This window comes from Coturnix japonica, chromosome 13 (assembly GCF_001577835.2).
Source record: "Coturnix japonica isolate 7356 chromosome 13, Coturnix japonica 2.1, whole genome shotgun sequence".
Lineage (NCBI taxonomy): Eukaryota > Metazoa > Chordata > Aves > Galliformes > Phasianidae > Coturnix > Coturnix japonica.
The window spans coordinates 4,961,753-4,986,727 of record NC_029528.1 but is presented as its reverse complement, the minus strand read 5'-3'; the positions used below and the strand labels follow the sequence as shown (position 1 = coordinate 4,986,727).

At 58.7% G+C, this 24,975-nt stretch overlaps 2 protein-coding genes and 1 long non-coding RNA gene across 5 annotated transcripts; 1 reads left to right on the top strand and 2 right to left on the bottom strand.

The window, feature by feature from the left end:
• Positions 1–112: 112 nt before the first annotated feature.
• Positions 113–5,204, bottom strand: MYOZ3 (myozenin 3). Its single transcript, XM_015875753.2, has 7 exons — positions 5,052–5,204; positions 4,271–4,346; positions 4,020–4,174; positions 3,800–3,862; positions 3,551–3,692; positions 3,195–3,366; positions 113–1,448 (listed from the first exon to the last, which is right to left on the bottom strand). Exons 2-7 carry the CDS (start codon positions 4,299–4,301, stop codon positions 1,289–1,291), a joined length of 723 nt encoding a protein of 240 aa, XP_015731239.1. The 5' UTR covers positions 4,302–4,346; positions 5,052–5,204; the 3' UTR covers positions 113–1,288.
• Positions 5,205–5,385: 181 nt separating this feature from the next.
• Positions 5,386–20,329, bottom strand: SYNPO (synaptopodin). 3 transcript variants are annotated; one of them, XM_015875747.2, is made up of 4 exons: positions 20,246–20,329; positions 17,125–17,584; positions 8,680–11,075; positions 5,386–7,219 (listed from the first exon to the last, which is right to left on the bottom strand). In XM_015875747.2, the coding sequence occupies exons 2-4, from the start codon at positions 17,357–17,359 to the stop codon at positions 6,497–6,499; spliced, it is 3,354 nt and encodes a 1,117-aa protein (XP_015731233.1). In that variant the 5' UTR covers positions 17,360–17,584; positions 20,246–20,329; the 3' UTR covers positions 5,386–6,496. The 3 variants fall into 3 exon arrangements, with proteins under 3 accessions (XP_015731233.1, XP_015731231.1, XP_015731229.1); XM_015875745.2 differs by lacking the exon at positions 20,246–20,329 and adding an exon at positions 17,793–17,885; XM_015875743.2 differs by lacking the exon at positions 20,246–20,329 and adding an exon at positions 17,669–17,785.
• On the top strand, positions 6,747–12,397 carry LOC116654072. Its single transcript, XR_004308946.1, has 4 exons — positions 6,747–6,834; positions 8,561–8,808; positions 9,313–11,435; positions 11,530–12,397. It is a non-coding gene; the product is annotated as an uncharacterized LOC116654072 (long non-coding RNA).
• Positions 20,330–24,975: the final 4,646 nt, after the last annotated feature.

Genomic DNA, 24,975 nt, shown 5'->3' with positions numbered 1-24,975 from the left:
GGGAGGCTGGGGCACACTGGTGGGTGGGGAGGGCTGTACTGCCTGATGCTGCTGCTCTGACCCAAGGTTCCAGTCAGGGCAGATGAGCACTGCAGACAGAACTCGGGCAAGCTTGACATGATGGCAATTTATTTATCCTCAGAGGTACACGTTTTCTTCAGCTGATGGACAAAGGGAGGAGAAGTGGGTCTAGAACAGGCCACAGGTTGTGCTTCTGCAGGGCTTTTCAGGTGCTCTGGATGGCTGTGCTGGGTACTGCTCTTTGCTGCACGTCCCACTGCCTGGCACTGCTGGAAAAATTCCTGTAGGCAAATCCTCACCGCTGATGCTCGCACTGTGGAGTGGCCTGGGGTTGCTGCAGGGGCACAGCTGTGCTGCTGTTCCTTCCCATGGATGCTGAAGCTTCTCAGGTGCCCTGGCAGCAGCATTCAGATCTGTGACCCATGCAGCTCTGCTGTGCTTCTGGTGCAGCAGGGCCTGATCCTTACTGACCAGCTCTATGAAGGCGAGCTGATGTGAGATAATCAGAGGGCTTAAGATGAACTTAAGGCATGCAGACAGGAGGAAGGATGAGAAAATAACAGGCATAGCGAGCCAGTAGCTTAAGGAAAAGGCACAAATTTCCAGCTCTTGACCTTTTCCTCCCTTGTCTCCAGGCTGTGCTGTACGTGTGTTGGTAAACAGACGGGTCACCAGTTCATCACTTGCTTTTGCTGTCCCACCGGGACCCACGTAACTGCATTTAACATACCAATGCCTCTGGTGACTTGTTCTGCTGGTGTTTATCAGCGCTCACCTCCTCTCACTGTCCTGACTGGAATGGCAGATGGAGACTTGTCCTTGTCCTTAAGATGGAATTTCTCTGTGAAGACACCACCTGTCAGAGCAGCTCGTGTGTGTCAGCGGGCAGTGAGGCTGCTCGGTGCGTTGCAGCTGGTGGTCCTGCCATTTTCCACAACACGGGGCAGAGAGGACGGCCTGTTCGGGAGTCTTGTATGGTGAGGGTGATGGGAGCTTACAGGGATCTCCTTGCATTAGCGATGAAAACTTGGCTGCTCAGCTTAGTGCTAAACGTCCTTGTGACAGTGACTGGCAGGGGGAGAATTCAAAATGGTCCCAGACTTGAGCTTGTTCAAATCCCATAGAAAAGGATGATAACATGAGACCACTAGCTTGACTTTCACCAAGTGCCAGGCAGGAATACTTCATCCCTTCTCCCCTACTGTGCAAAGCACGGTTCACTCTAGCGAGAAAAGCATCCGTGGCAATGGGGAAGGGAGCGTGGGTGCTACAGCTCATCACTCTCAGGCAGAACACGTGCCCAGCCTTGCGGGACTCTGTTGAAGTTGGGTCTGCGGGAGATGACATCCAGAACGCTCAGATCCAGCTCGGCAGGAGGCACGTAGAAGAGGTCACTGAGCTGGGCTTTGTCAAACGGGGTGGGAGTCCTGTGGGACAAGAGAGGGTGGACTTAGCACAGCACGTAGATGGTGTGTGAAAGGGATTGTTGGTGTGTGAGAGCTCATGGCTGTAGCAGGGAGCAGGAAGCCTGCTGGTGCATTTACCACAGTCATGAGATGTGAAAGGGGTTAGGTTAAGAGAGCAGGTGATGGTGACAAACCCCTCTGGTCTACAGACAGCAGCTTGTTTGCAGCTGATGTGTTCTGCAGGGGCTGATTGCTCTGCCTCCTGATTGCTCTAGCACATGTGCAGGCAAATGGCTTTCTCCTGGCCCTGGTTCCAGCTCTCCTTTTGGGACAGCTCTTGAACTATGACTAACAGGAGGAGCAGCGCGGGGGCAAAGAGCTGTCATCCCTTCCCGGAGAAATGTCGAAAGGGAGCGGGGTGAGCAGTGCCAGCCCCCAGAAAGCCAAGAATGTTGGGTTTGGAACAGCACGTTTGGGTTCATCTATCAATAAGGCAGAGCTGGGAGTGTTTGCTTTGGGTAGCGCTGCGTGAATGTCAGCAACGTGGCACTGTTTTGCAACAGCGTCCTGGGGAGAAATAAGAGGGGAAAGGTAAAGGAGAGGCTCATTCAGAAGCCATCTCTGTCCCATTTAAAAGAGTCACTTTCAGAGCTTTGCTTTCACTCTCTCTTAAGGTAGCAAACTTCAGCAAGCTGGCTGAGGGTCTGTGCTTCACAGCATGAAAGCTGAGAAGAAATCAGTCTGCTTTAAAGCAGTTGCTGTTGAGATGGTGAACTTTCCCTTGCCCTGTGACACATGGTGGGATTCACCTACAGCTCCAGGCAATGCTGCTGGCTTCTCACTGGCTGCTCTGTTCCAAAAAGTGTGTTTTTCTGCAGTTTGGTATTTGATGAACTGAGAAGTGATTTAAAAGCCAACAGCTTGGGAAGATCATGACAAGCCCAAGTTGAGAGCAGATTGGCTCTCTGAATCTTCATGCCTCAGTGAAGAATTAGAGGAGGTGGCGAGAGGCTCGGTGTTAAATTAGCATCCATCTGTATTAAATAACAGTTCAAGGCTTTAAATAGAAAGGCAGCGTGTGAGAGGGGAGAAATGGTGCAGGGTGAAGCATCATTCAGAAACATGCCCTTGCTCGAGTCTCTGTAAATAAATACTGAGGCAGGAAGAAGGGTAAATGCTGAAAGGGAAGAGCCAAGTGTTTACAGCAGCTCCTTGTTCCCCATCCCTGCTGTTACTGCGCCATCACTGGAGGCCAATAGCTGGGAAGCTGTGGGCTGCTCCCACCGCCAGATCTCCTGAGTGGCCACCAAATGCCTTTCCTGATAGTTTATCCTTGGCAGTGCCCATTCCAGGTGCTGACCTCGCCCCTGCTGTAACTGGGAGGCACGTGGGGGGCACAGCAGCTGAGCTTTGCTGGAAGCAGCAAGAGAGCACAGAGCCTGCCAGGCTGAGCCATCAGCAGCGTGCCTGGAGCCTTCTGTCCCAAACAGGTGTTTGGAAAGGAGCTGGTGACCTCTTAGCACCTTGTGAGGAGATTAACCTTTGCGCCCCTGTGCTTCCAGCAGCTGTTTGGCTACCTTAAGGAAATAAAGAGAGGCGCTGCCTGTGCCACTGCTCCATCCAGCAGAACATCAGTGAATGAGAGCAAGTCCTCCCAAGCTTCAGCAGGTGTAGGCTGTCTACTCCCTGATGGTACCCAATGGGATGGATGGAGGGATAGAGGGAGGTGCTCCAGGCTGGGGGTGCTGGTACTTCAGCCATCCTTACCTGTTGAAGTTTATGAAATCCCCATGTGGGAGTTTCATGGGCAGCTGGTTCTCACTGCCCACAGCCTTGTCCTTGTCGCCCATGTGTCCGTACCACGGGGAGCGGTAGCCCTTGGGAATGGCGGTGGCGTTGAACTTCTCTGGGGGCACTTCTTTGAGAGGGGTTGAGTACCCTGTGGGGAGGGGGTTACATACATGTAAGAACACTGCTATATTTATATATCCATATAAAACCAAGGGAGCCGTGTGGCAATACTGGCTTTCCTCTTGCTGCTGCAGCCTCCAGGGCATGTACAGAGCTACCCTATAGCACTGCATGGAAACCACAACAGGGTCAGATTTGGGATGTGAACTTACCTGGTGCCAGAGAATCTGGATTGAGGACTTTAATCATGTGCAAGACCTTTTCTGTCTTTGGCACCTCGGGAGGCCCACCATGGGGTGACACTGCCACGTGCAGCTCGGAGTGAAAGCTCTGCTGGCCCTCAGCATTCCCAGCCTGTGGGTAGAAGGGTTGGGGGCTCAGCCTGCCCAGCTGCCCAAAATGGGGGAGCGAGGGAGACAAGCAGGAACGCTTTGATGCTACCTTTGATGCTGTCTACTCACTGTCCACTCATTGGCTGCTCCTTCTCCTCTCTCAGTGCCGTGTGAGCCAGCTGGCCCTGGGAGCTGCAAGAAGTGGAGGACAGGGCTCAGGGCTGTGCTGCCATCCCCTTATTGCGAGTGGGATGCTGGACCACGCCGTGCACCCAGCCCACCGAGCCATCCCCTGCTAAGGCTGCAAGAGGTGGGGGGCACCACCCTGCCCAGAGCCAGGCACACACACCTTCCTGTAGCCACTGGGGTGCTCAAAGACAAAGCGCTGCATCCGCTTCTGCCGCTGCTGGAAGAGCTGGGAGCCACGGTTGGTGCTCAGGGAGAGCTCCTCCAGCATCACATCCTGCGGTGTGCTCATCTTCTTGCCCAGGTCCAGCTGGGGAGCTGAAGATGTGAGGGGAGAGCATAGGTGAGGACCTTGGTGTGAGGATGGGGGTTGCTATCGGGGCTTGGCGGTGTGTGTGTGTGTGCTCTGCTTACCATCTCCAGGATCCGGTTTCATGATGGTCATCGCCTGCTGCCACAGTCCTGGGGCAGAGCTGTGGGATGAGGACGACTGCAAGAGAAAGGTGGACCTGGGTGATGGCTGGGCATGGGAAGCTGCTCCCCACAGCAGCACTGGGGATGCTCAGAGCCCTGGGGATGCCCTACATGTGAGTAGAGCTGCCTTTCTGTGTGCCCACCCCAATCTTTGCATCTGTCACCTCTCACTCCCGCCAGACCCCCGTTAGGAGGCCTGGATTCATCCTGTGTCTGATTTCCTTTTTATCTTCCTTTAGGGCAGAACTATGCCCAGCACTGCAGCAAGGCGTCCTTACCCCTGAGCCCCACTGGAAACAGAGCTGCGAGCCCTGGCTGCTCCCACCCTCCACCTCAGCAGAGCTATTTTCAGCTGCTGGTCTCAAAGGCTGCAACCCCGACCCCTCAGAGCCAGGAACCGAGGAGCCCAGCCTGTGGGGTGAGTGGGGATTCAGGCTGTCACCTTCCCATAGGAGCCCTGGGCGGCTCTGTGTCCCCCCAGGCTGTATCTGCATGGTGCATGGCAGGTGGTTCTTTGCCAGCCTCTGGCTCCGATGTTACCCATCCTCATCTGGCAGCAGCATAGAGGAACATGGAACAGCTCGTTCCTCTGCAAACCTTTCCCTGGCCCTGCCTGCTGTGAACCATTAAGGGACCACATCAGGACCCCAAGGCTGGGCTGTCCCCAAGCCCTGTGCACCCACCCGTCCCTTGGCCCGAGCACGGCACCTCGATTCCCTACCTGTCCAGGGGATTCCTTGTGGCAGCAGGGGCTGAGGATGCCCTGTGTTGTGCTGTGCACAAAGACACAGTGTGGCTTCAGCCAGCAGTGTTGGGTGGTCCCAGCTGGAACCCTGAGCTTCTACTGCTCGCCCCGACCCGTGCTGGGCTCTGGCCGGGATGCCGAGGTCTGGCTGCAGAGCAACGGGTTATTTCTGGCTGAGAAAGGGGCGGAGCGGGGCTGACCCTTGGGGACAGGGATGGTGCCACCCCAGCACTGTGCAGGGCTGAGCCTTGTGGGCAGACCCCCAGGCAGGGGTGGTGGCTGTGAGCAGGGAAGCAGGCAGGCAGGCAGGTGGGATAGCGGCAGTTTATTTCCGAGCTGGGAATACATGTGCATGGCGCAGGTGGGATGTGGTGGCTGCAGAACCCTGGGGACAAGGATGCTTGCTACCACAGTATGTTCCCAGGGGAAGGGACAGGGGCTGCCCTAATAGGCACCATGCTGTGGTGCCACCTCCGTTTTGTTTGCTGCTCTCGCTGGCACCAGGGCTGCACCCTCCCGGTTCCCTCTAGTTGCTGCCTTAGCTCTCCCTGCGTTGCTCCCCAAGCTCTACCCTATAACTGTATCCACTCTGTTGCCCCCCTCTCCCCATCACCCCCCATCACTTACCATTACTGCTGTGCTCCAGGGAGCTCAGCCCCTTGCAGGGAGCTCCCATGTAGACACCGATCTGTCCCCAAACCCTCAAACCTGCATCCCGACCTCCTCCCAGCCTTCTGCAACCTGCACTGCTGACTTCTGCATGCCCCCACCTCCCCACATTGCACTGCCCTCCATCCTTGCCATGTCCCTCCATTGGAACAGGGATGGGGACAGTGACAGGGGTTGGTGCTGGCTCCTTCTGCCTGGGCAGCACGAGGCGACATGTCCATGGTCCCCTTGGCATGGCAATAAATAACTCTGGATATCTTCATTATCACTAGGGCAGAATTTAGGGGACGTTCCTTCAGGAGGGGTCAAAAGTTAAAAAGAAAAAGAAACATTAAAGCGACAAAGAGGGAAGGATAAAATATTCACTTCTCCTCCCCCCAAATCTGGTTTCAATTGAAAGCAGCCGGGCTGCCAAGCAGGGCTGGGCAAGGTGCCCCAACCGTGCTGTGCCACCCTCAGAAAGCTGAGCCGTGGGGTGCTGGGCTGTGCCCCCCCACCAGTACTGGATACAGGGATGGTCCCGCTGCCAGCTGCCCTGCGCTCAGTGCTGAGCACGCAGTCCTGCCCCCAAAAGGTTAGGGTGGTAAAAATAGCGCTGGGACACGGGGCTGTGGGCGGGCGGGAGGTGGCTGACCCCGGTGATGCATTGATAGGGACGCGGCCACCCCGTGCACCCGGAGCCTCTCCCCATCCCACGGGTGGCACCGCGGGGGCTGCCCCGTCCCCGAGCGGTGTGAGTGGCTGGGGCCGCTCTAGGAGGTGCAGGGGGCTCCCGGCGGTAACCCCCCCGCCTTCAGCCGCAGGCTCCCGCTCCAGCCCCGCGGACACAGGTTGAAGCTGTGGATACCCGGGCTCTTGGTTCCGGAATCTTCGGAGTCGATGGACACGTCCGAGTCCGTCGGGGACCGGGAGCTGTAGCGTTTGGCCGGGGACCTCGCGCCCACCACCGGCGATGCCAAAGGGCTCTTTGGAGTTGGGGACGGCCCGGCCGGGCTGGGTGGCAGCAGGAGCCGTCGGCCCTCTACCCAGGTGGCTCGGGACACCCCGGGGGAGGCACAGGGCCCCTCCGTTAGGGGCGATTTGTGCGATGGTGAGGGGCTGCCCGGCGCAGCCAGCACGCTGCGGGCGCGCTGCGGGGTCGCGGCTTTGCACCCCTGCGGCAAACCGGGGGGAACCACGGCCGGGGGGGTGAAGGGCCGGGAGCCGTCCGGCCCCAGGGGTTTGGGAGAGGAGCTCTTCCTGCGTGCTGCGTTGATGATGTTCCTGGCGAGCCGCGCTTGCATCTGGCGGCTGGCGCGGGGCTCGGTGTCCTGCCGCTGCGGGGACAGCGACCGCTCGCTCCAGGGCGGAGACCGGGGCGGCCCCTGCTCCAGCTCGGGCACCGAGATGGGACTGGCCCAGCCGTCCTGGCTGCCCTGGTGCCGCGCCAGCCGTGGGGTCCAAGTGGGCGAGGCAGGGAGGGACGGCCGCCTTTCCTGCGGGGACAGAAAGTGCATTAGTGTCCCCCGATGGCGCTGCTTGGAGACCTAGTGATGGTGATGGGGAGAAGAGGTGAGAGGGGAGCAACTCTAATGTTCCCTCCCAAGAGGCCTTTTTTGGTGACAGAAGCAACGTTCCATTGGTGTGGGCACATGGGGACATCTCTGCCCTGCGGTGCTGCCACTGCCCGTGTAGATGGGGCCATTATTGACCCACAGAGACTGGCCAAGCCACAATCCATCACTCTTACCCAAACAGAATCACAGAATGGCTTGGGTTGGAAGGGACATTAAAGATCATCCGGTTCCATACATAACCCAGGGTCTCACTATGTGTTGATGCCCCTGGTGCCGAGCTTTGCGACCCTGCAGATCCTCCTGAGCCAGCAGGAAAGAGAAGAGACAGGTTTGATAGTACACGTGAGTGTATTGAGAAAGAGGAAGGGGGAAAAGTGCAGGAGAAATAAAAGCACAGTCAAAAGGCAACTTGTTAATGCAGAGAGCAGCAAGAGCCCATGGTACTCCCTGTCTCCATTGGGCACCTCCCTGCCCCAACCCCGTCCCCTTGCTGTGCAGGATGGGTCTGGCATGTGCCCATTGGATGTGAGGAAGCATCTGGGCAAGGAGCACATCTGCTGGTGCATCCCACAGTCAGACCTTGAGCTGTCAGGCCCTGGAGATGCCTCTGAGCCTCCAGCACTGAGCCCTGCCCATGCAGTCCCTCGTCTCCTGGCTGTGCCAGCCCTGTTAGCAGCCCAGCCCGGCACTGAGCTGCCCAGCTGCAGCAGCATTTGTTAGCTGGCTGCTGCCAGGCTGGATCAGACAGAGCAGCATCAGTCTAAGCAATACACCTCCTTCCTGGACATGGAAGGAGACAAGGGAGGTACAGGGATCACAGCATAACCCCAGTGCCACCCCACAGTGGGGAGGAGGCTTTTCTCTGTGATGAGGGAGCAAATAAGAGACAGATCCCAAAGGAGCAGCAGAAGAGATAGGAGCAGGCACAGTGCGGTGGGAGGGCGGAGTGTCCCCTTGGCCATGCTTTGGTTTGGAGAGCTGGAAGTGCAGAAGGTGAGAAAAGGACTGAGGCAGAGCCAGACCGCTCCATAAAGTTTCCAGGCAAGAGAGAAAGCAGCAGAGGTGCTGCGGGTCAGCGGTGCTCCTGTCCATGCACTTTGCTTTGCAGACTCGGCCCCATTTGGCACAGACACACAGCTCCCATTGCCCCAGTGGGGCTCAGCACCGTGTCCTCACCCCATAGCACTGCCATAGGGTTGGGCTCTGGGAGCCACTGCTCTACTTCATTTTGTCTTTCATTTTTTTGTCCCCCTTTCACAGGTCGGTTTGGCTTTTTGCACATCCCCCTAAGCAACGCTTGAGGGTTTGGCCAGCTGGGGGGGAGCCCAACATCTGCCCACGTTCACTCTCTACTTGTAGTAAAAGGAAGGCTTCCACACCTGTGGCTCGATCCCCGCGTTCCTGGTGGAGTAGGAGGGTCGAGGAGCCTGGAAGCCAGCCTTGGCTCGAGGGGAGCGCCCGTGGCACGGCGATGCCAGCAGCAGCTCTGCACCATCACCTCCGGCACCGTGAGTCACGGGCAGAGCCCCGGTGGCACTGGGGAAAGGGCTGGGAGCGGCCCCGTGTGTGGTGGGAGGTTGCCAAACGGGGGATGGAGGCAGCGGGGAGGTGGGGCAGGAGGTGTGCTGTGGGTAGGAATAAGCGCTGGGAGGTGAGGGTCTGGGTGGTGGCATGGACCTCGCTGGAGCTTTGGATGGGGAGAGGATGAAGAGTGAAGGCTGGAGCTGGTAGGGCTGGTGCTTGGAGAGCTCCACCTCGTTCTCTGTCAGGTTGTTGCCGTAGAGAGAGGCAGGGGGGGTTTTGGAGGGCTGGGAGGGGCTCCTGGTGGGGTGTCTGGAGATCATGGGCGACAGGCAAGTGTTGGCATCATACTTCCAGGAGGGAGGCAACGACATGGTGGGTGATGGGGAGCGCAGCAGTTCGGGCTGGGAGGGAGCCTCGATGATGAACTTCTCCATGCGGGACTGCCGGCGGGCAAAGAGCTCAGCCCCCTTCCCTCTGGCTTCACTCAGGTTGTGGCTGGGCTGCGGCTTTGGCTTCGGCTTCAACATGGGGGACTTGAGGCAGGAGGACCACGCTGGGGCATCGTCGGGCACCGGGAGGGGCTGTGCAGCCCTGGATGCGCTGGCAGGAACAAAGTTGGCAGCTTCGGCCCCTAAAGCAAAGGGCTCATCCTCAGCACCAGCATCCCCGTGCTCCTTCTGCTTCTTCCTGATGTCTGCACTCTGCACCAAATCCAGCAGGTCGGGGTTGGGGCCCAACTTGGGCTTCTCAACAAAGGTGAACATGGATTTCTTGTGGCCCCTACGTGCCGCCGACTCCTCCAGGATGCCTGTTTTGGGCAAGGGGACCACTGCTGCCAGCCCATAGCTGGGGCCTGGCAGTGCCTTCTGCTCCCCAGGGGGGTACAGGGCCGAGTAGGTGGGGGGTGAGCGGACCCTGCTGAGTGGGGGTGGGCTGCCCAGTGTCTCTGCATAGGTGGGTGGTGGGGGCTCAGCACTGGGGACTGGCTCCATGGGCTGGCTCAGCCCGGGGGGTGTCTGGGTGCCGAATGGCCGCGCTGTGCGGTTCTTCACTGGTTTGGGTTTGGCCAGGGTGAGGTGGACCTCATAGTACTGCCTGCTCTGAGCCCCGCTCTGTGCCTGCGTGGCTGGGGGAGCTGCCCCTGGGGGTGTGCTGGCCGTCACTGTGGGTGTGTTGGATGTCGCTATGGGTGCACTGGATGTCACCATGGGAGGACTTGCCATCCCCATGGCTGCATTGGCCATCCCCATTGGTATGTTGGCTGCCACTATGGGTGTGCTGGCTGTCCCCATTGGCACACTGGTTGTCACTATATGTGTGCTGGCCGTCCCTACAGGCATGCTGGCTGTCCCAGTGGGGGTACTGGCTGTCACCATGGGTGTGCTGGCTGTCCCTGTGGTTATGTTGGCTGACACCATGGGTGCACTGGCTGTCACTGTGGTTATGTTGGGTGCACTGGCTGTCCCCATGGCTGTGTTGGCCATTGCCACACCAGTAGGTGCACTGGCTGTCACCAGGGGTGCACTGGCTGTCACCACAGGTGTATTAGCCATCCCTATGGGCGTGCTAGCTCTCCTCACGGTCATGTTGGCTGTCACTGTGGGCACGGTGGCTGTCCCCATGGGTACACTGTCTGTCCCTAGAGGTGTGCCAGCTGTCCCCATGGCCATGCTGGCTGTCCCTGTAGGCATGCTGGCTGTCCCTAAGGATGTGCTGGCTGTCCCCATGGGTGCACTGGCTGTCACTGTGGGCACACTGGGCACCTCACCATTCTTCTGCTTAGGAATGCACACGTTCTCTGGTGGGGCAGGAGTGGCCACTCTTGTCCCCAAGCTGTCCTGCGTCCCTTGGACCCCTCCCACTTCGCTCTCCACATTCTCCTTGTGCACACCATTGGCAGCAGCCAGTGCCATGTTCTCCTTCAGGTAGATACTCAATGGGACTTGCTGAGCCTCAGCAGGGGACTCTCGCAGAGACGCCACATTCTCTTGCTCCCCCATCGTTCCCCGGCTGCTGTGCCCCTCGCCCGTCTCCATGTCACCTCCCTGTGTCCCCAGGCTCATTGGCAGCCCTGTGCCATGCCCTGTGCCAGTCCCAGTGAGCCCGTCGACGCGCTGCCTGCGGCGGTGGAAGAGCAGCACGCCCTTGGAGCTGGGGCTGGGTGCCGTGGTGAGCTGTGCCACGATCCTGCGGCTCCGCGCCTTCGCCTCTTTCAGCTCCTTCTCAGAGAGGCTGGAGCTGCGGGAGAGACCTGGGTGAGAAGAGAGGAGAGGAGCAGGGGGTTAGCAGGGCTCGGCCCTCCTTAAAGTGCCCCCAGCACCCCGAGCCCAAGGATGCCTCCTCTCCAGCCCAGCCTTGTTGCATCCGGGTGTGCATCTGAGTAACCCCTGAGGCCCAGAAGACAGTCACCTTGGGGCAGATATGACCATTCCTCCCACCCAGCAGGGCTGAGGGGAGCGTCCCTGCATCTCACAACCCAGGACAGTTTATCTCCCCAGGCTCTGCGCGCTGATCCCAGTGACCGTATGGGAAAGGAATTTCTCAAAAGGCTTCAGGAGGTTTCAGGTTGCGGCTCAAAGGATTTTCAGCCCCTGGCTCAAACACACGTGGGGTAGGGAAGGCCTCCCCACAGCCCTCTCCCCAAATCATGATGCACTGCCCCACAAACGCAGGACAGCAAACCCAGCCTCATCACTTTGCCATAGGACCTGTGTGTATGAACCCGGCACGTATGTGAGCAGCAACACGAGATGGCAGCAGCCGACAGGAGCTGGGCAGGATCCCGACCCGACACTCAGCCCGCAGCAACGCGCCAACCCCATTCCTTCACAGCCTATAAAAGCACTAAAAGCGGCCGGCTGTGCGTCTGCTAACTGCTCTGAAAGCCCTCCGAGCACCGCTGGGCTCCTCCAGCTCTGGCCAAAAGGTCAGGGCCAAAGCTTTTCCCAAACACCGAAAGGATGTGGAGCTGCCGGGAACACATTTTCTTGGGGTGAGCCATTTCCTATGAGCGTGCACTGAAACACCCATGGCCACTGGGAAGGGCAGTGCCACCAAACAGCCCCCAGCGCCTTTCCTCACTATGGGGTCCATGCTCCATGCCCAGGAACGCTGCCATGAGGGCCCCATCCACACCCGGACGGAGGTGGGTGGCCGATCCCAGCTCCTCCGGGCGCAGGCAGGGTCCACTCCCCTTCCCTTCATGTGTTTTTCATTTTCTTGCCTTCTGTGCTGCTTGGGATCCTTCCAGGATATTTTAAGCGTTGGTTCAGCCTACCAGCGAAGGAAGGGATGAATGACTAAGCCAAATCATTCCAGAGAGCTCGTGGTGGGGCGAGAAAGCTGCTGCGAGCTGGGCATCCCCTCCCCATCACCATCCATCCCATCCGTTCCATCCCCTGTAGTCACATCTGTAGGATGTTTGCAGCCATCTGAACTGCTCATCCCTCAGCCAGCACAGAGGAACCGACCGGAGAGGAGGAGGAGAACAGACAGACCAAGCTTTAGGGCAGCCCAGCAGTGGGATTTAGCTGTGCCAAGAGGAGAAAAAGGCCGAAATACCATTGCAAACCCTCCTGGAAGCGATGAGCCCATCCGCAGCGGGCGTTCCAGCTCTCCCCGTCCGCAGCCGGCATTGTTGAATGCGACATTTCTATTTGCTTTGGCGGCGGCACAGAGCTGGGAAGCGGCTTCCTGCGGCCGGGCTGCCTGGAGGGCGGCCAGCACCGCGGCTCCTGCTCCGCCACTCGCCCCTCACCGTAAAGGAACGGGGAAACGGGGCCGGGGAGCTGTTGGGAAACAAGCCGCAGGCTCCAGATGTCTGAGCATTTCACGCTCCGACCCAAGCATCCTTGGAGGCCGGGGCCGCCTATGAAGCAGAGCTCTCAGCAGAGCCGTTCTGGAGCTTCTCGCTCTTGCTACTGCCTTTTAATAGCCACCGAGGGGCTGAGGGGGTGTCCTCGTTGCTGGACGGATGTCTCAGCCATTGGCCAGGGATGTCCCGGCTTGGGCTGGCTGCTGGCTGAGCCCCACACCCAGCGCTGGGACCCCATAGACAGTGGTCCTGCACACAACCTGCTTCTGGCCACCGATGGAGCCCTGGCCAAAGTTCAGCTACAAGGGCTGAGTGGCTCTTCCTTCCTTCCCACGCCGCTCACCATCGGGCTGCTGTTTGGGAAGGAAATGTCTCCTGTCCCTGAGTGTCCCAGCCGCTTCCAATAGCAATGAATCAGCCCTGCCAACACTCTGACCCCACGGCAGGGATGTCCCTGAGCCCCATGATCCTGGGATGCTGCAGGAGGTGCAGCATCGCTGGGATCTCGTGTGTGCAACCAGCCACGTGTTGTGCACCTTGAGCATCATCTCAGTGCAATGCACTTTACCTTGGCCAGAGCAGCCTGTAGCTCTCTACCTACAGATACAGACCTATATCTGTGTACACCTACTGACCTATATAGGCCCTTTCTCCTTATATTTCCAGCAACAGCTCAGGGTTAAACAGCCTCTTCTCAATCTGTCAGCCTTCCCTCTTCTCTCTCCTCCAGAGTGAGGGTGATGAAAGGCATTTCTGTTGTCCTCCCTTCCTGGCCAGATGGGAAAAGCCCTCCTTCCAGCTCAGCTCTCCATGCCAACGCTGGGTCTTCTCGCATAGGGATGAAGGGTGAAACACATCCACGGAATTACACAGCAATGATGGAAGACAAACAGTGAGCTGGGAGCTGCCCCCTCGCAGGTCTGGCTGTGACAATAAGATGTCCTGGTGGAGATGGGGGAATTACATCCCAGCCCCACTCCCAGCTCACACAGGATGCTCAGGTTGCATCACAGAGGATTTTACTCCATGCCCAGCACCAGCCCTATGGAGCTCAGGGGCATCCAAGGCCAAGAAGAGAAAAATGATCAACCTCATCTCCACCACCTTTGCACAGACCCGCAGCCGCCCCTGTGCAGTGCTGGGGAATGGGGAACCCGCTGGCTGTACCCAAATGCTGAGGGCTTTGGACACGGAGCAGGTTTGGGGCAGGGAAGCCAGCTGGCCCTCTGCCTGAACTACAGCTGTGAGGGGCTTTTTGCAGTGCACACAAACGCACACATTTCAGTCTGCTCTTCCCTCCAGCTCTCAGTTATCCCAAATAATCTGCTGCCAGGAAAACAAGAAGGGTAGCGCAGGCAGGCAGTCTGGCTGGCTAGGAACAATTAACATGCAGAGATAAAAACACGACAATTTTCTGCCTCGTTCCCAGCTTCCAGAACTCCTGGTATAAAAACTCCATGAAGTTTCCATCAGTTGCTGGCCATACAGACTCCCAAATCCCCGAGTTGAGCAGTGGAGCAGCCCTGTGCTGCCAGGCAGGATCAGAGCACGGGGCCTCTCCTCTGCCAGCAACAAAATCTGGCACAGCGAGAAAATTCGATTCGCTTGCAAGTTCTCCCTGAGCTCCGTTCATGAGGGCTTTGCTGGATTTGGAGCTGCTTGCTCCCCGCTGCCCTGTGCTGCTCCTGGTTCCTGGCCGTGCCTCGGCTGTGCCTGGCCCTCAGCACCTAAACTTGCCCCACTTCTGCCTAAAATCACCCCAAAAGTGTGGGGCGGTGAGTCGTGGGGCCGCCATCTCCCAGTGGAGGGAAAGAGGAGAAGGGGCTGGGTATGTGACCACTGGGAATGTCATCGGGTACCACTTGTGCCCAAAGCTGAGCGGGGAGGGGACCGGGGCAAAGTGGTGGCCCTGGTGTGTCCCTTGCCCATGGAGAGGACAGTGCATGGAAGGAGAGATGCAGAGCTGAGAGATGCGATCCCCACCGCCCCACAGCCACCCCAACCCACGGACACGCACGCGCGTGGGACTCATTTCTATAGAGACCAATGCAGCACAGCTCCCCCCAGGCGGCTCCGCAACAGGGGGACACCCCCGGCACCACGCAGCGCCGGGCACCCCCAGCTCCCCGTAGCCCCAGCTCGTCGCATCCCTCCCAAACACCCCCCGATCCCCGCACCCTCATGACCCCGCTCCCCGGCCCAGCCCCCAGCCGACCTCCCCGCCGCCCCCCGTTCTCCCCCCGCTTCCCGGCTCCCTCTCCCCGCTCCTACCCGCGGTGCCGGTGCCGGTGCCGCCGCCGCTCGACTGCACCAGGGGAGGAGGCGGCGGGCAGGAAAGTTGCAGCGGCTCCGCCCTCGGAGCGGGCCCGGGGGGGGGCGGCGGGCGGGGGCCAGGCGGGCCGGGGCCGCTGGGGGTGCCGCTGCTCGTCCCCGTGTCCGCCCCGGTACAGCGGGATCGCGACGCACCGCAAGGGATGCGACGGCACGGGGCCACCGTGCGGGTGGTGAGGACAGTTCCGACGGCTCTGCCCTGCTCGTCCCTGCCTGGCTGGGTCTGCCCTGAGCAACAGCGAGAGCAGCCCGAGCATCCCGTTACCCACCTCTGAGCACCCCCTAACCCAGCCCCGAGCTCCTCCTTACCTCCCTGCCTTCATGCCAGGAGCACAGTGGGGTCACACTGATCCTGAGCCCTCCGGCACGATGGTGACAGCGCTGGGACCCGTCTGCAGCACGCAGAGCTCTGAACACTGCTGTGCTCCCCCCTCTGTCTGCACCCCCGGATGAGCTCCTGGCCTGATATTTTTGCCTTTCTAATCTCCTTTCTTCCTGCTGCTCTTTGCTTTTCTGTGCTTTTCTGGTTTTTGAGGGAGCCCGGCGCTTGCTCAGCATCCCCCAGGGAGCGAAACCTTCTGTTTATTTGCACAGCAGACAGAGAAACCAGTCCTGCCTCCTGCATCTCGCTGCCGGTGCCTCTACCCGGGGCTCTCCAAGAGGTGCCAACCCGCTGGGCCGGATCGCAGCCAGGAGATGGGGCTGGATGGGGCTGCTGACCCTGCAGGGTGGGTGCACATTGCTTGGCAATGCACTCCCTGTGCCATTCCTGCAGGCACTGGGGTAGGGATGGATGCACCGACATCAGAAACAGACAGATAAGGAGAAAAGGAGCAGATCCCCAACACCTCCCAGGGATGCTTTTGCAAATACCCCACTGGGGTAGGTAGCCCATTAGGTAGCCCTAATGCTTGGCTTGGGCCCCAGCTCCAGAGCCAGCCCAGCACTGCTGACCCATAGCGTTATTGTAGGGCTGTTGCCAGGGCTTGGGACCCTCAGTGACATCCTGCCCAGTGGCTCTGGAAAGTCTGACAGTCACGCAGGCAGCGGATGGCAGTGATCTCACTCAGGGGGAGGAGGAAACGGGGCAGACAAATGCTTTCCAGCAAACCTGTTGAGTTACTTTAAATTCCAGGCTGGCAGCAGAACTTCTGGATCATGGCTGGGGATAGGAAAATGCTGAGCCCGGACAGAGCCGGGCCTGACCTTTCTCACTGCAGATCCACCATCCCAAACAGAGGGAGAAATGGGAAACGCTCTGAGTCTGTCTGCAGCCGTGAAACACGACGCTGCATGGCTGTACTGAGCCAAGAGCTTGGCTGAGGTTCCCACCTCCAAACTGTCATCCCATCTTGGGTACTGCTGGTGTGAGGGCGAGCAGTGCCCCGAGATAGATGGGTTTGGGAAAGCCCATTTGGAGCCCCCAGGGTGAAAGGGCTGCTTTGGGAAAACCACCCCACAGCATCACCCGAGGGCTCGTTCCCAGCAGGATGTGGCACACCTGCCCTGGCAGCTGAAATAACAGCTGGAGGGGGGAAATAGAGCGGTGGAAGCAGGGCTTAAAGATGGGTCCCCCTGGCTGCAGGGAGGATTGGGAGCCAGCATCTCCTCCTGGGGCTGTTCTAACCCCATCTGGGTGTTTGCACTGGGGTGTCCGTGGAAGGCAGGCTGTGAAACAGGGCTCTGGAGCAAAGCGGTGTCAGGGAGCATTGCAGAGAGCAACCAGCCTGAAATAAAGTGCTTGATTTCTAAATGGGGGCCTGAAATAGAGATGGCCTGAAGCCACATAGCAGGAGCATCCATGCAGACTCATCTCCCATACGCAGCACAGCTGTGCCATGCTCTGGGTGGGGGAGAGAGGCCCAAATCCCACAGAATGCCCCAGGATCTGCTTATGACCCCAGGGCACCCCTATGCCCCACTCAGCTCTCAGAGACTGTGGGAACCCACATATTGCTCCACGCCCCTCCCCAGGGATGGCACAGATTCCTCTGATTTTTGAGGGTACTGAGATCATCCGAAGCTAAAAAAGCCCCAGAGCTGGGACCAGGCACCCATTGCCCTGCATGGAAGGAACCCCAACCACACTGTGTGCTGGGGATGCTGCAGCCTCGTGGTTCTAACATGCTTTGCAGGGGGATATGGGGGTCCTTACTTGCTTTCCTGGGCTCACTGGAGGGAGCGATGAGGACACGCTTGATCTTCACCAGCCTCCACTCCTGGCTGGAGTCATCCATGGGGCCGGCTGCTGTTGGGGGCAGCTGTGGGTCAGAGCTGGGGGCACAGCAGTCTGAGGGGGCTGCAGGCTCAGTGTTCGTGCTCCCTGGGGGGAGCTCAGGGTTTGGGACGTCCCGGCTGTCACTCTCCTGTCGCAGTGGTGCCTTCAGCATCCTGCCGGCTTCCTTTCTCCACTCTTGGGGACGATGCTCAGTGACTCCAAAGATCCAACTGTCTGCTCACGGCTGGAGGGCTGGATCTGCTCTGGGACCTTCCCCTTCCATCTGAGGAGGAAACAGGCGCAGTCCTCACTCCTCAGCCCTTCTCTCCGTGCCTTCGGAGCTATGTCACCAAGGAGAGTTCTGCAGGGTTTTCTCTTTTCCAGCCCAACAGAGGACCTGTGCAAAAAGAGGGGGAACACTGAGCAATCCACTTGCAGTTCCTCATGTGAAGGATGGGGCACCTCACCCTTCCACCCCTACCCAAGGCACTGGGGGCTGTGTTCGGCTCATGTTGGTGCTTGCTCAAGGCAGGAGCCCCAGTTCCCACCTCCATCCTGCACCCAGCTCACAAGGCCGGGCTGTATTTAACTATTGCATGACTCACAGCTCCGGGACAAGCGCCGACACAGTCACTTCCCTCTGTTCTGCTGAGCTGAAATACTGCTGAGTGATGAGTGCACGCAGCAGCACAGCCAAGAGGAAAGGTATGGGATGGGAGCAGGGATCAGCACGTGGGGACAGGATGCGGCTCAGCACTGTGGGGAAATTCCTGCACACTGAGTCCAGGATCACATCTTGCACTTTTCCCTTCTGGAATCCCTCCTCCCTCCACTATTCAATGTGGATTTGCAGAGGGATCTCTCTGCAGCTTCCACCACCCACAATGAGCCCCACCCCCTCATGGGGGCTGCACTGGGCTCTGCAGGGCGCCGTGTGTTACTGCTGCTGTGCTGGAGCAAAGGGTGCTCAGGTGGGATGTGAGCACCCAGCTCCCAGCCCTATGAGCACACAGGGCTGCCCAGTGTGCAGTGTGGCACCGAAGCCCCTTCTGCCTCAAGACCTTGCAACAGGAGCCTGTGCTGCTCCTAAATGCATGAACTGCAAGTGGTGCAGGGGAGGGAAGAATGAAAAATACATGGAAATACCCCTGATTTCACCAAATCTGGCGGCAGGAACACCTCTTGCTCTCTCCCTGCCCACTCAATGGGGTCTGACGTGCACTCCCCTCTGCCTTCCTCACAACCTGCCGCCCCTCCCCATCCAAAAAGGAAAACTAAAGTTAACTTTCCACCTCCCACACACGGATTTTTGGCAGGCGCTGCTGGCATTGAGGCTGCCAGCACTGCAGAGAGCCCTCCTCCCAGCTCTGAGCCCCCCACACCCAACAAGGGGATGTGGGGGACGCGGGGGACCCATCCTGCCCCCACCCCAGCCCAGGTGTGTGGGCAGAAGCAACGTCCCAACGGGGCTCCCCTGCCTCAGGGATGCTGTCCTCGTGTCCCCATCGCCACCCTCCACTTGGTTTCCATCATCTCTCAACGAGCCCAGGGGGGTGGCAGGAGGGGGGCTGTGTTGTGCAGGCTCTCGGGTTTCCCTGGGTCAAGCAGCGGGTCGCTGTCACTCAGGCAGGACCCCACTGCCCAGACTTTCAGTCCCCAGCTCCGGTCACAAGATCTGCGCCTTCCCTTTCCAAAATAGACCGAGTGCAAGCCATACATTGGGGGATTTTTGCACCTTCCCTGTGCCAGCAGCTCAGTGTCCCACAGGGGCAGCTTGGTACAGCATCTCCTCTCCAACACCTCAGCTCCTGGCACTGGGAACCCCAGGGTAGGGGTTTCTGTGCCATCCCTGCACTGTTGGCATGAACCATGAAGCAGAGATCCCCCAAACCTGCTGCTTTATGCCGTAACGGGGTATTTCTCAGGGACCCTTTGGCACCATCGCAGTGCATCAGAAGGCTGTGATGCATCCCCAAAGGGCAAACCCCTGCAGGACCCTGTTGGACCCTATTTCTTTAAGGGAACGCCACCTCCACAACTGATACGGAGATGTCCCTGCGGTGTGCCTGTCACTTGGAGCCGTGCCTGGGCGGCCCTGTGCCCGGCTGCTGTCACCTCTGCTGCAATCCAATACCACCCCGTGCTCCCTGCGGTCCCTCGCTGCTGGGAGCTGCCAGCACCATTCCATCCACCCCAGGACCCCACTGCAGCATCCCCAAATGCTGCTAGGGCTGCATGGGGATGTGTGGGCATTGGGGCTGGGGGGTGCTCCAGGGCAGGTCTCTGCCCTCCGTCCTCCTCAGCAGGGCCAGCAGAAGTGCTGATGCCATTCACAGCACCGTGTCTGTGACTGCAGGCAGCTTTGGTGGAGACTTTGTGTGCCACCAGCAGAGCTGCTGTGCCACCAAGGTGAGACCAAGGTGCCACCGAGGTGAGTGGCAGTGAGCGCAGCCGGGAGCATCTGGGGACTGGAGCCATGTATGTGTGAGTGCATTCAGCACTCAGCCCTGGTCCTGGCAAAACCACTGTGCAGTCAGAATGAAGCTGCTGAGGACACAGCCCGGCAGCACGGACAGCCCCTGGCCCAGCCCAGCTCTCCCTGTGCTCTGTTTTCTTTCTCTGCTTTTCTCTCTTAACCCCTTAAGGATCCTGCAGGATTGGTGCAGTGGGGCTGCACAGCTCCTGCACAGCCCTGGGGACTGTGGATGGGGATGGGGACAGGAGTGGAGGCAAGGGTGGGGACATAGGGACAGAAACAGGGACAGAGAAAGGGATGGGGGTGGGAACAGAGTCTGGAACACCACTGCTTCTGTGGGTGGCTCTGCTGCCTGCAGGCACCCGAGCGCTGCTCTCCCTGCTTTCCCCCACCAATCTCTCCACCCTTTTGTACCCCATGGTACCTCCATCCCATGGGGGCAGCCTGTCGACACTCGGGCTCACCGCACTCATCTCTCCCCCCATCCCCACCATCCTCATTCTCCCTCCTAGAAGCAATCCCCCCTCCACAGCCCTATGGCCACCCACTCGGGGGGTTGTGCTCCCCAAACTGTACCCATACCTGTGTCCCCGTTGTGCCCATACCCGGTCCCTGCCGGCAGCTCGTCTTGGTTCTCCTCTCCTGCTCTGCTCCAGCCGCTGAGCAGGGCAGGCAGAAAAGGGGGGAGAGGGGCGGGAGGAGGGGAGCGGGGAAATGAAACTTTAATAGCACAGAGCCCCTTTTGTTTCCCGGCATATGGGATATTTCATACATGCTGAAGGCATTAACCACCTATGTGCTTCCAGGGCTGGCGGCAGCGGGGAGCGCAGCACAGCTGGAGGCAGCCCCTGTCCCCCACATCCCTTCCTCCAGGGGGGGAACCTCATTGCAGCTCCCCGTTTTAGAGACACACTGTAAGGAGGGATGAGAACAGGGGGGGCAGTGGGACCCCCCAGCAGCTCTCCCCCCCCATTGCCCTCCTGCCTTGGAGACACAGAGAGGACACCCAAACCTGCAATGCTGTGACTCGTGTCCCATCCCACCCCACACCCCAAGGCACAAAACCATCCCTAAGAGCAGCAAGGCTGGAAGACACCCCTGGTGGGTGCCCTTGTGCTGATTCCCCCTCCATCTCCATCCATAGAACCCCTTGGCCATAAATTGGAGTGACATCAGCACGGCACATCGCTCCCTCTTCCCCTATAGGAGGTGTCAGCCCACGGGACGCCAGCCCACGGTAAATTGGTACTTTGTGCAGTGTTGATCCAGGCACACTCTAATTTGAAATAAAAAAAAATAACGCAGCCAGTAAAGGGCCTTTATGGCTCTTTAGAGCTCGTAAAGCTGCGGTGAGGGGCCGGCGGGCTGGGGGCAGCTGGGGAAATTTATGGCAGGTTTGGATGAGTTCAGCATCACGGCTCTGCAGGGCTGGTGAGCCGGGCAGGAGCCAAACAAGGGGGCTTTCTTGGGGTGGGGATGGGGGGGGGGCTGTGCATCCCAGGGACCATTGCTCAATCCTCACCAACCCAAATGCCCCAAAGGATTTTCCCCAACCTCCTTCAGACTCATTTTTGATGGCGGACAGGTTTTGCATGGGGATGCTTCCCAAAGCGATGGGATGGATCCAGGCTGCACAACCACCATCCAAAGCTGCATGGACCCTCATGAGCCTGACCAGCATCCCCACCGCAATCCCAGCATTGGGCAGGAAGAGCTGGAAGTGGGGTGGCCGTGAGAGCCACAAGAATTGGGAGAGAATGGGAGGAAGCTGTCGGGTGGGGACCGTGCAAGGGAGGCAGGCAGTGGGGAAAGGCATTTTTCCTTGCCAGCGTCTTGGCTGCTTCGGTGTGAACTGTTATAAATTTGCTCCTTATCTCTCAGACCATTTCATGTTTTCATGAAAAGAAAATAGTCTGCAGGAAAAAAAAAGAAAAATCACTCGCTGATAAAATATCCCTTTGGCATTGAGAGGAACGTGAAACAGCTCTAATCAGAGCGGGGCTGGGGCTGGGAAATGGTTGAGACGGGGACGTGCCCCGGCCGGGATCAGCCCAAGGGCGTCCTGGGTGGGAGCTCCACACACACACAGCACTGACACGTGCCACCCCCTCCCCAACAGCGCCGTGCCTTCATTGTGCCCTATCCAGGCACTGCCACCCATTGGATTGCACTGTGCCCATTGGAGGGGCTACACCACCACCTCACATCCCCTCCAGCCTTATCCCAAATCTCTGCATCCCCCCTCTCTGCAGGGAAATGCAGCACAGCCGGCGTGTGGAAATAGGATGTGAGTTTCGGTGCCAAAACATGCACAGACGCACATGCCAGAAACGTCTGTGCCGCCGCACAGAGCCGCCTGTGTTTCCCTGCTTCGCACAAGTGACTTTTGTTGGAAGGGTTTGGCCCTGCTGAGGGGCTGCCAGCCATGGCGATGGTTGGATGTGTGCCCCCAGCATCCCCCCGCTCATAGATCCTTGGGGTTCAGGGTGCTGGTGTCCCCAGTCCTGTCCTAACTGAGCCCCACAGTGGCTCTGAGGGTGCAGCACAGCCCCATTTGCAGACAGTCCCAGCTTTCTCAGAGCTGGAGATGGAAGAAAGCCCCTTTGTTCAGCTCTGCGAACAGTGCCCTCATGGCCAGTAGACACCCTGACCCCAGCACCCCAAAACACAGCCAACAGGGTGCAGGGATGGGGCAGGACCACTGTCATCTCCAGCTGTTTTGGGAGACCCATGGGTACGATATATACTTATGGAGAGGGACGGGTGGCAGGATGGATGATTTATAGCTATGTCTGGGGCCAATAATGGGAAATAATGGGGGGCGAGGGGTTGGCGTCAGTCTCAACCCCAGCGCCAGGAGGAAGTAGGAGCACAAAGCTGCGATAAGCGACCCCGGCACAGCACCGCTCCCCTTGGCCCCGCAGTGTGTTTATGGCAAAGCCCGAGGTGAGTGAGAAATCCATCTCCCGCTTCCTGTTGATCACTGCGAGCCAAGCGCTGTGCTTGGCCAAGCAGGATGGGAAGGGGATGCGGGCAGCAGAGAGCGGGGCAGCACAGAGCCCAGCCCTGAGGGCTGTGTGCACCCTGTGCCATAGCACAGAGCAGAACTCCAGCAGCACCGGACCCCCCTGGGCTCACCCTGCAGCACCCAGGGCACGCTGAGGGCAGGAGCAGTGCCCAGCTGTGGATGCTGTTTGCTCCCTGAGTCATCGGCCGCAGTCGGCTGGCTCTGAGATCCATCCTATTTTTCTCAGAATCCGTGCAAAGAGGATGGGAAGAAGGTTGGGGGAAGGGGATCACGCTCAGTGGGTCAGGCTGCTCACATCGCCCACCCTCCCCAAGGCCCTATGGGGAGCAGGGTGAGGGGTCCCACCATGGGGCTTCAGAGCCCCCCCAGCATCATGGGGAGACCCCAAGTCCTGGAGTTGTAGGGGCCCCCAGCCCAGCCGGGGGTGCTCATGTGGCCGCCAGCTGCTTGGAAAGCCTTCCCTGGCGGCGGGTCAGAAGTACAGATTTTTATAATTATTAGTCCTGGTAATTTACCATAAGATATTTATTCTGGCTCATTCCAAAGCATTTGGATTGTGTTGGGTCTGCGGGTGGGGGCTGTGTGGGGCTGGGTGCTCTGTCTCCATCCTCTATCAATGGGATGCATGTGACCCCCAGCAGACACCCCCATCAGCATCCCAGAGAGGGCTCTGGTTCACTGTCTCACCCTGTGTCCCCTCCCAACACCCATGGCCATCCCATAGGGGCCAACTCACCTGCACAGAGACAGAACCCCCTGTGGGGGTGGGGGGTTCACAGGGATGGAGGCAGTGAGGGCTCCTGGGTGGTCACAGGGCTGGGCTGCGTCTGGAGATGGGCTGGAGGATGGAGGCTACCTCCCACCCCCCATTAGGATGGGGCCCCGCAGCTCGCTGAGCCCCCGCAGTGTATGTATGGGGAAACTGAAGCCAGATGTGTGTTGTCGGGACAGCCTCACATTGCCCTCCTACAGCTGGGATCCGCCTCACAGCCCAGGATCCTGCTGGGTTTTCTCCTCTATTGCTCCACAACGCTCTGCAAAGAGCCATGGGTGCCGGGGGGGGAGGAGAAGGAGGGGGATGCTCCGAGCTCCCCTCTGCATTATTAACCAGCACCATATCAGCGCTTATCCTTTTCCACAGAGCTGCAGCTGCCGGGAGCTGTGGGTGCAGCGCTGCAATAGGATCTGAGCAGTGCAGCACCCACTGCAGCCCCCACTCTACACTGGGACGGCTACACAGCGAACCACACCGGGACGTCTTATTGCCATTTATAATCCTGGGTTTTAAAGTCTATTTTACTCCGGCGTGGTTTCCTGGTTAAAGCCTGTGACATGGACACGGGCAATTCGTATTTACAGTCCGAGGAGCTGTAAAGATGTGATTCATTTGTGAACGACTCCTAATTCAAAGCACACACATCTCCCCAGCAAAGGCCTGTGCACGCTCACAGGATGAGGGTTTTCCTATAGGTTTTATAACCTGGGGGTGGATGTGCTCGTAACAAAAACACACTGACATTTTTCAGATGCCGGAGTTGGGCTTTATTTTATCAGAAAATGTAAATACGTCACTGCAAATCACGAGACAGCAGAAGAAATGTTTTGCATGGCCCTCGTTCAAGGAGAGCCTCTTCTTTAATTACTCTTTGAAAACAAACACGGCTGCAATGCAGGTCCCTGGGATAGCAGACGGGACAAGGCCAGCTCCCAGCACTGGGTATGATTGGGTGCATGCAGGCTTTGGGATGGAGCTCCCCCATTGCAATGCCCCATGTGCGTCCTATTGCTGTAGGAGCCCTCACCATCCTGCTGCAGCGTGGAATATTTGCATCATCTGGATTTTGCCTGCTTCCATATGGTCCTGGGATGCCTTTCTCCCGGGGCTGCTCTGCGTTCAGAGCTTTCTGTTATTTATGGGGTGTGAGCGAGCCCTGAGCCCGCAATGCTGAGCCTGTGGCCAAACAGGAGCTGGTCCTTGGTCCTGTGTGCCAAGGGCATTGTGCAGGACCGGCACCACTGTGTTACTCCTGGCCCTGGGATGCAGAGCATCACATAGTGCCCAGGAAGGACATGGGATGTGCCTAGGTACGGGGGTGTGTTGGGATGTGGAGATGGATGCACCAGGTTTGGGGTGCTCAGGGGTCCCCCATGTTCCTTCCCATTGCCTGGCTGGCTGCAGCCACTCCAGCCCTGGCCCTCACCCAGTCTGGATTTTGCTTTGTTTGCACATTTTCCGCAGACACAGGAGCTGGAAAACATCATCAGGGCCAAGGGCTGGGGCAAG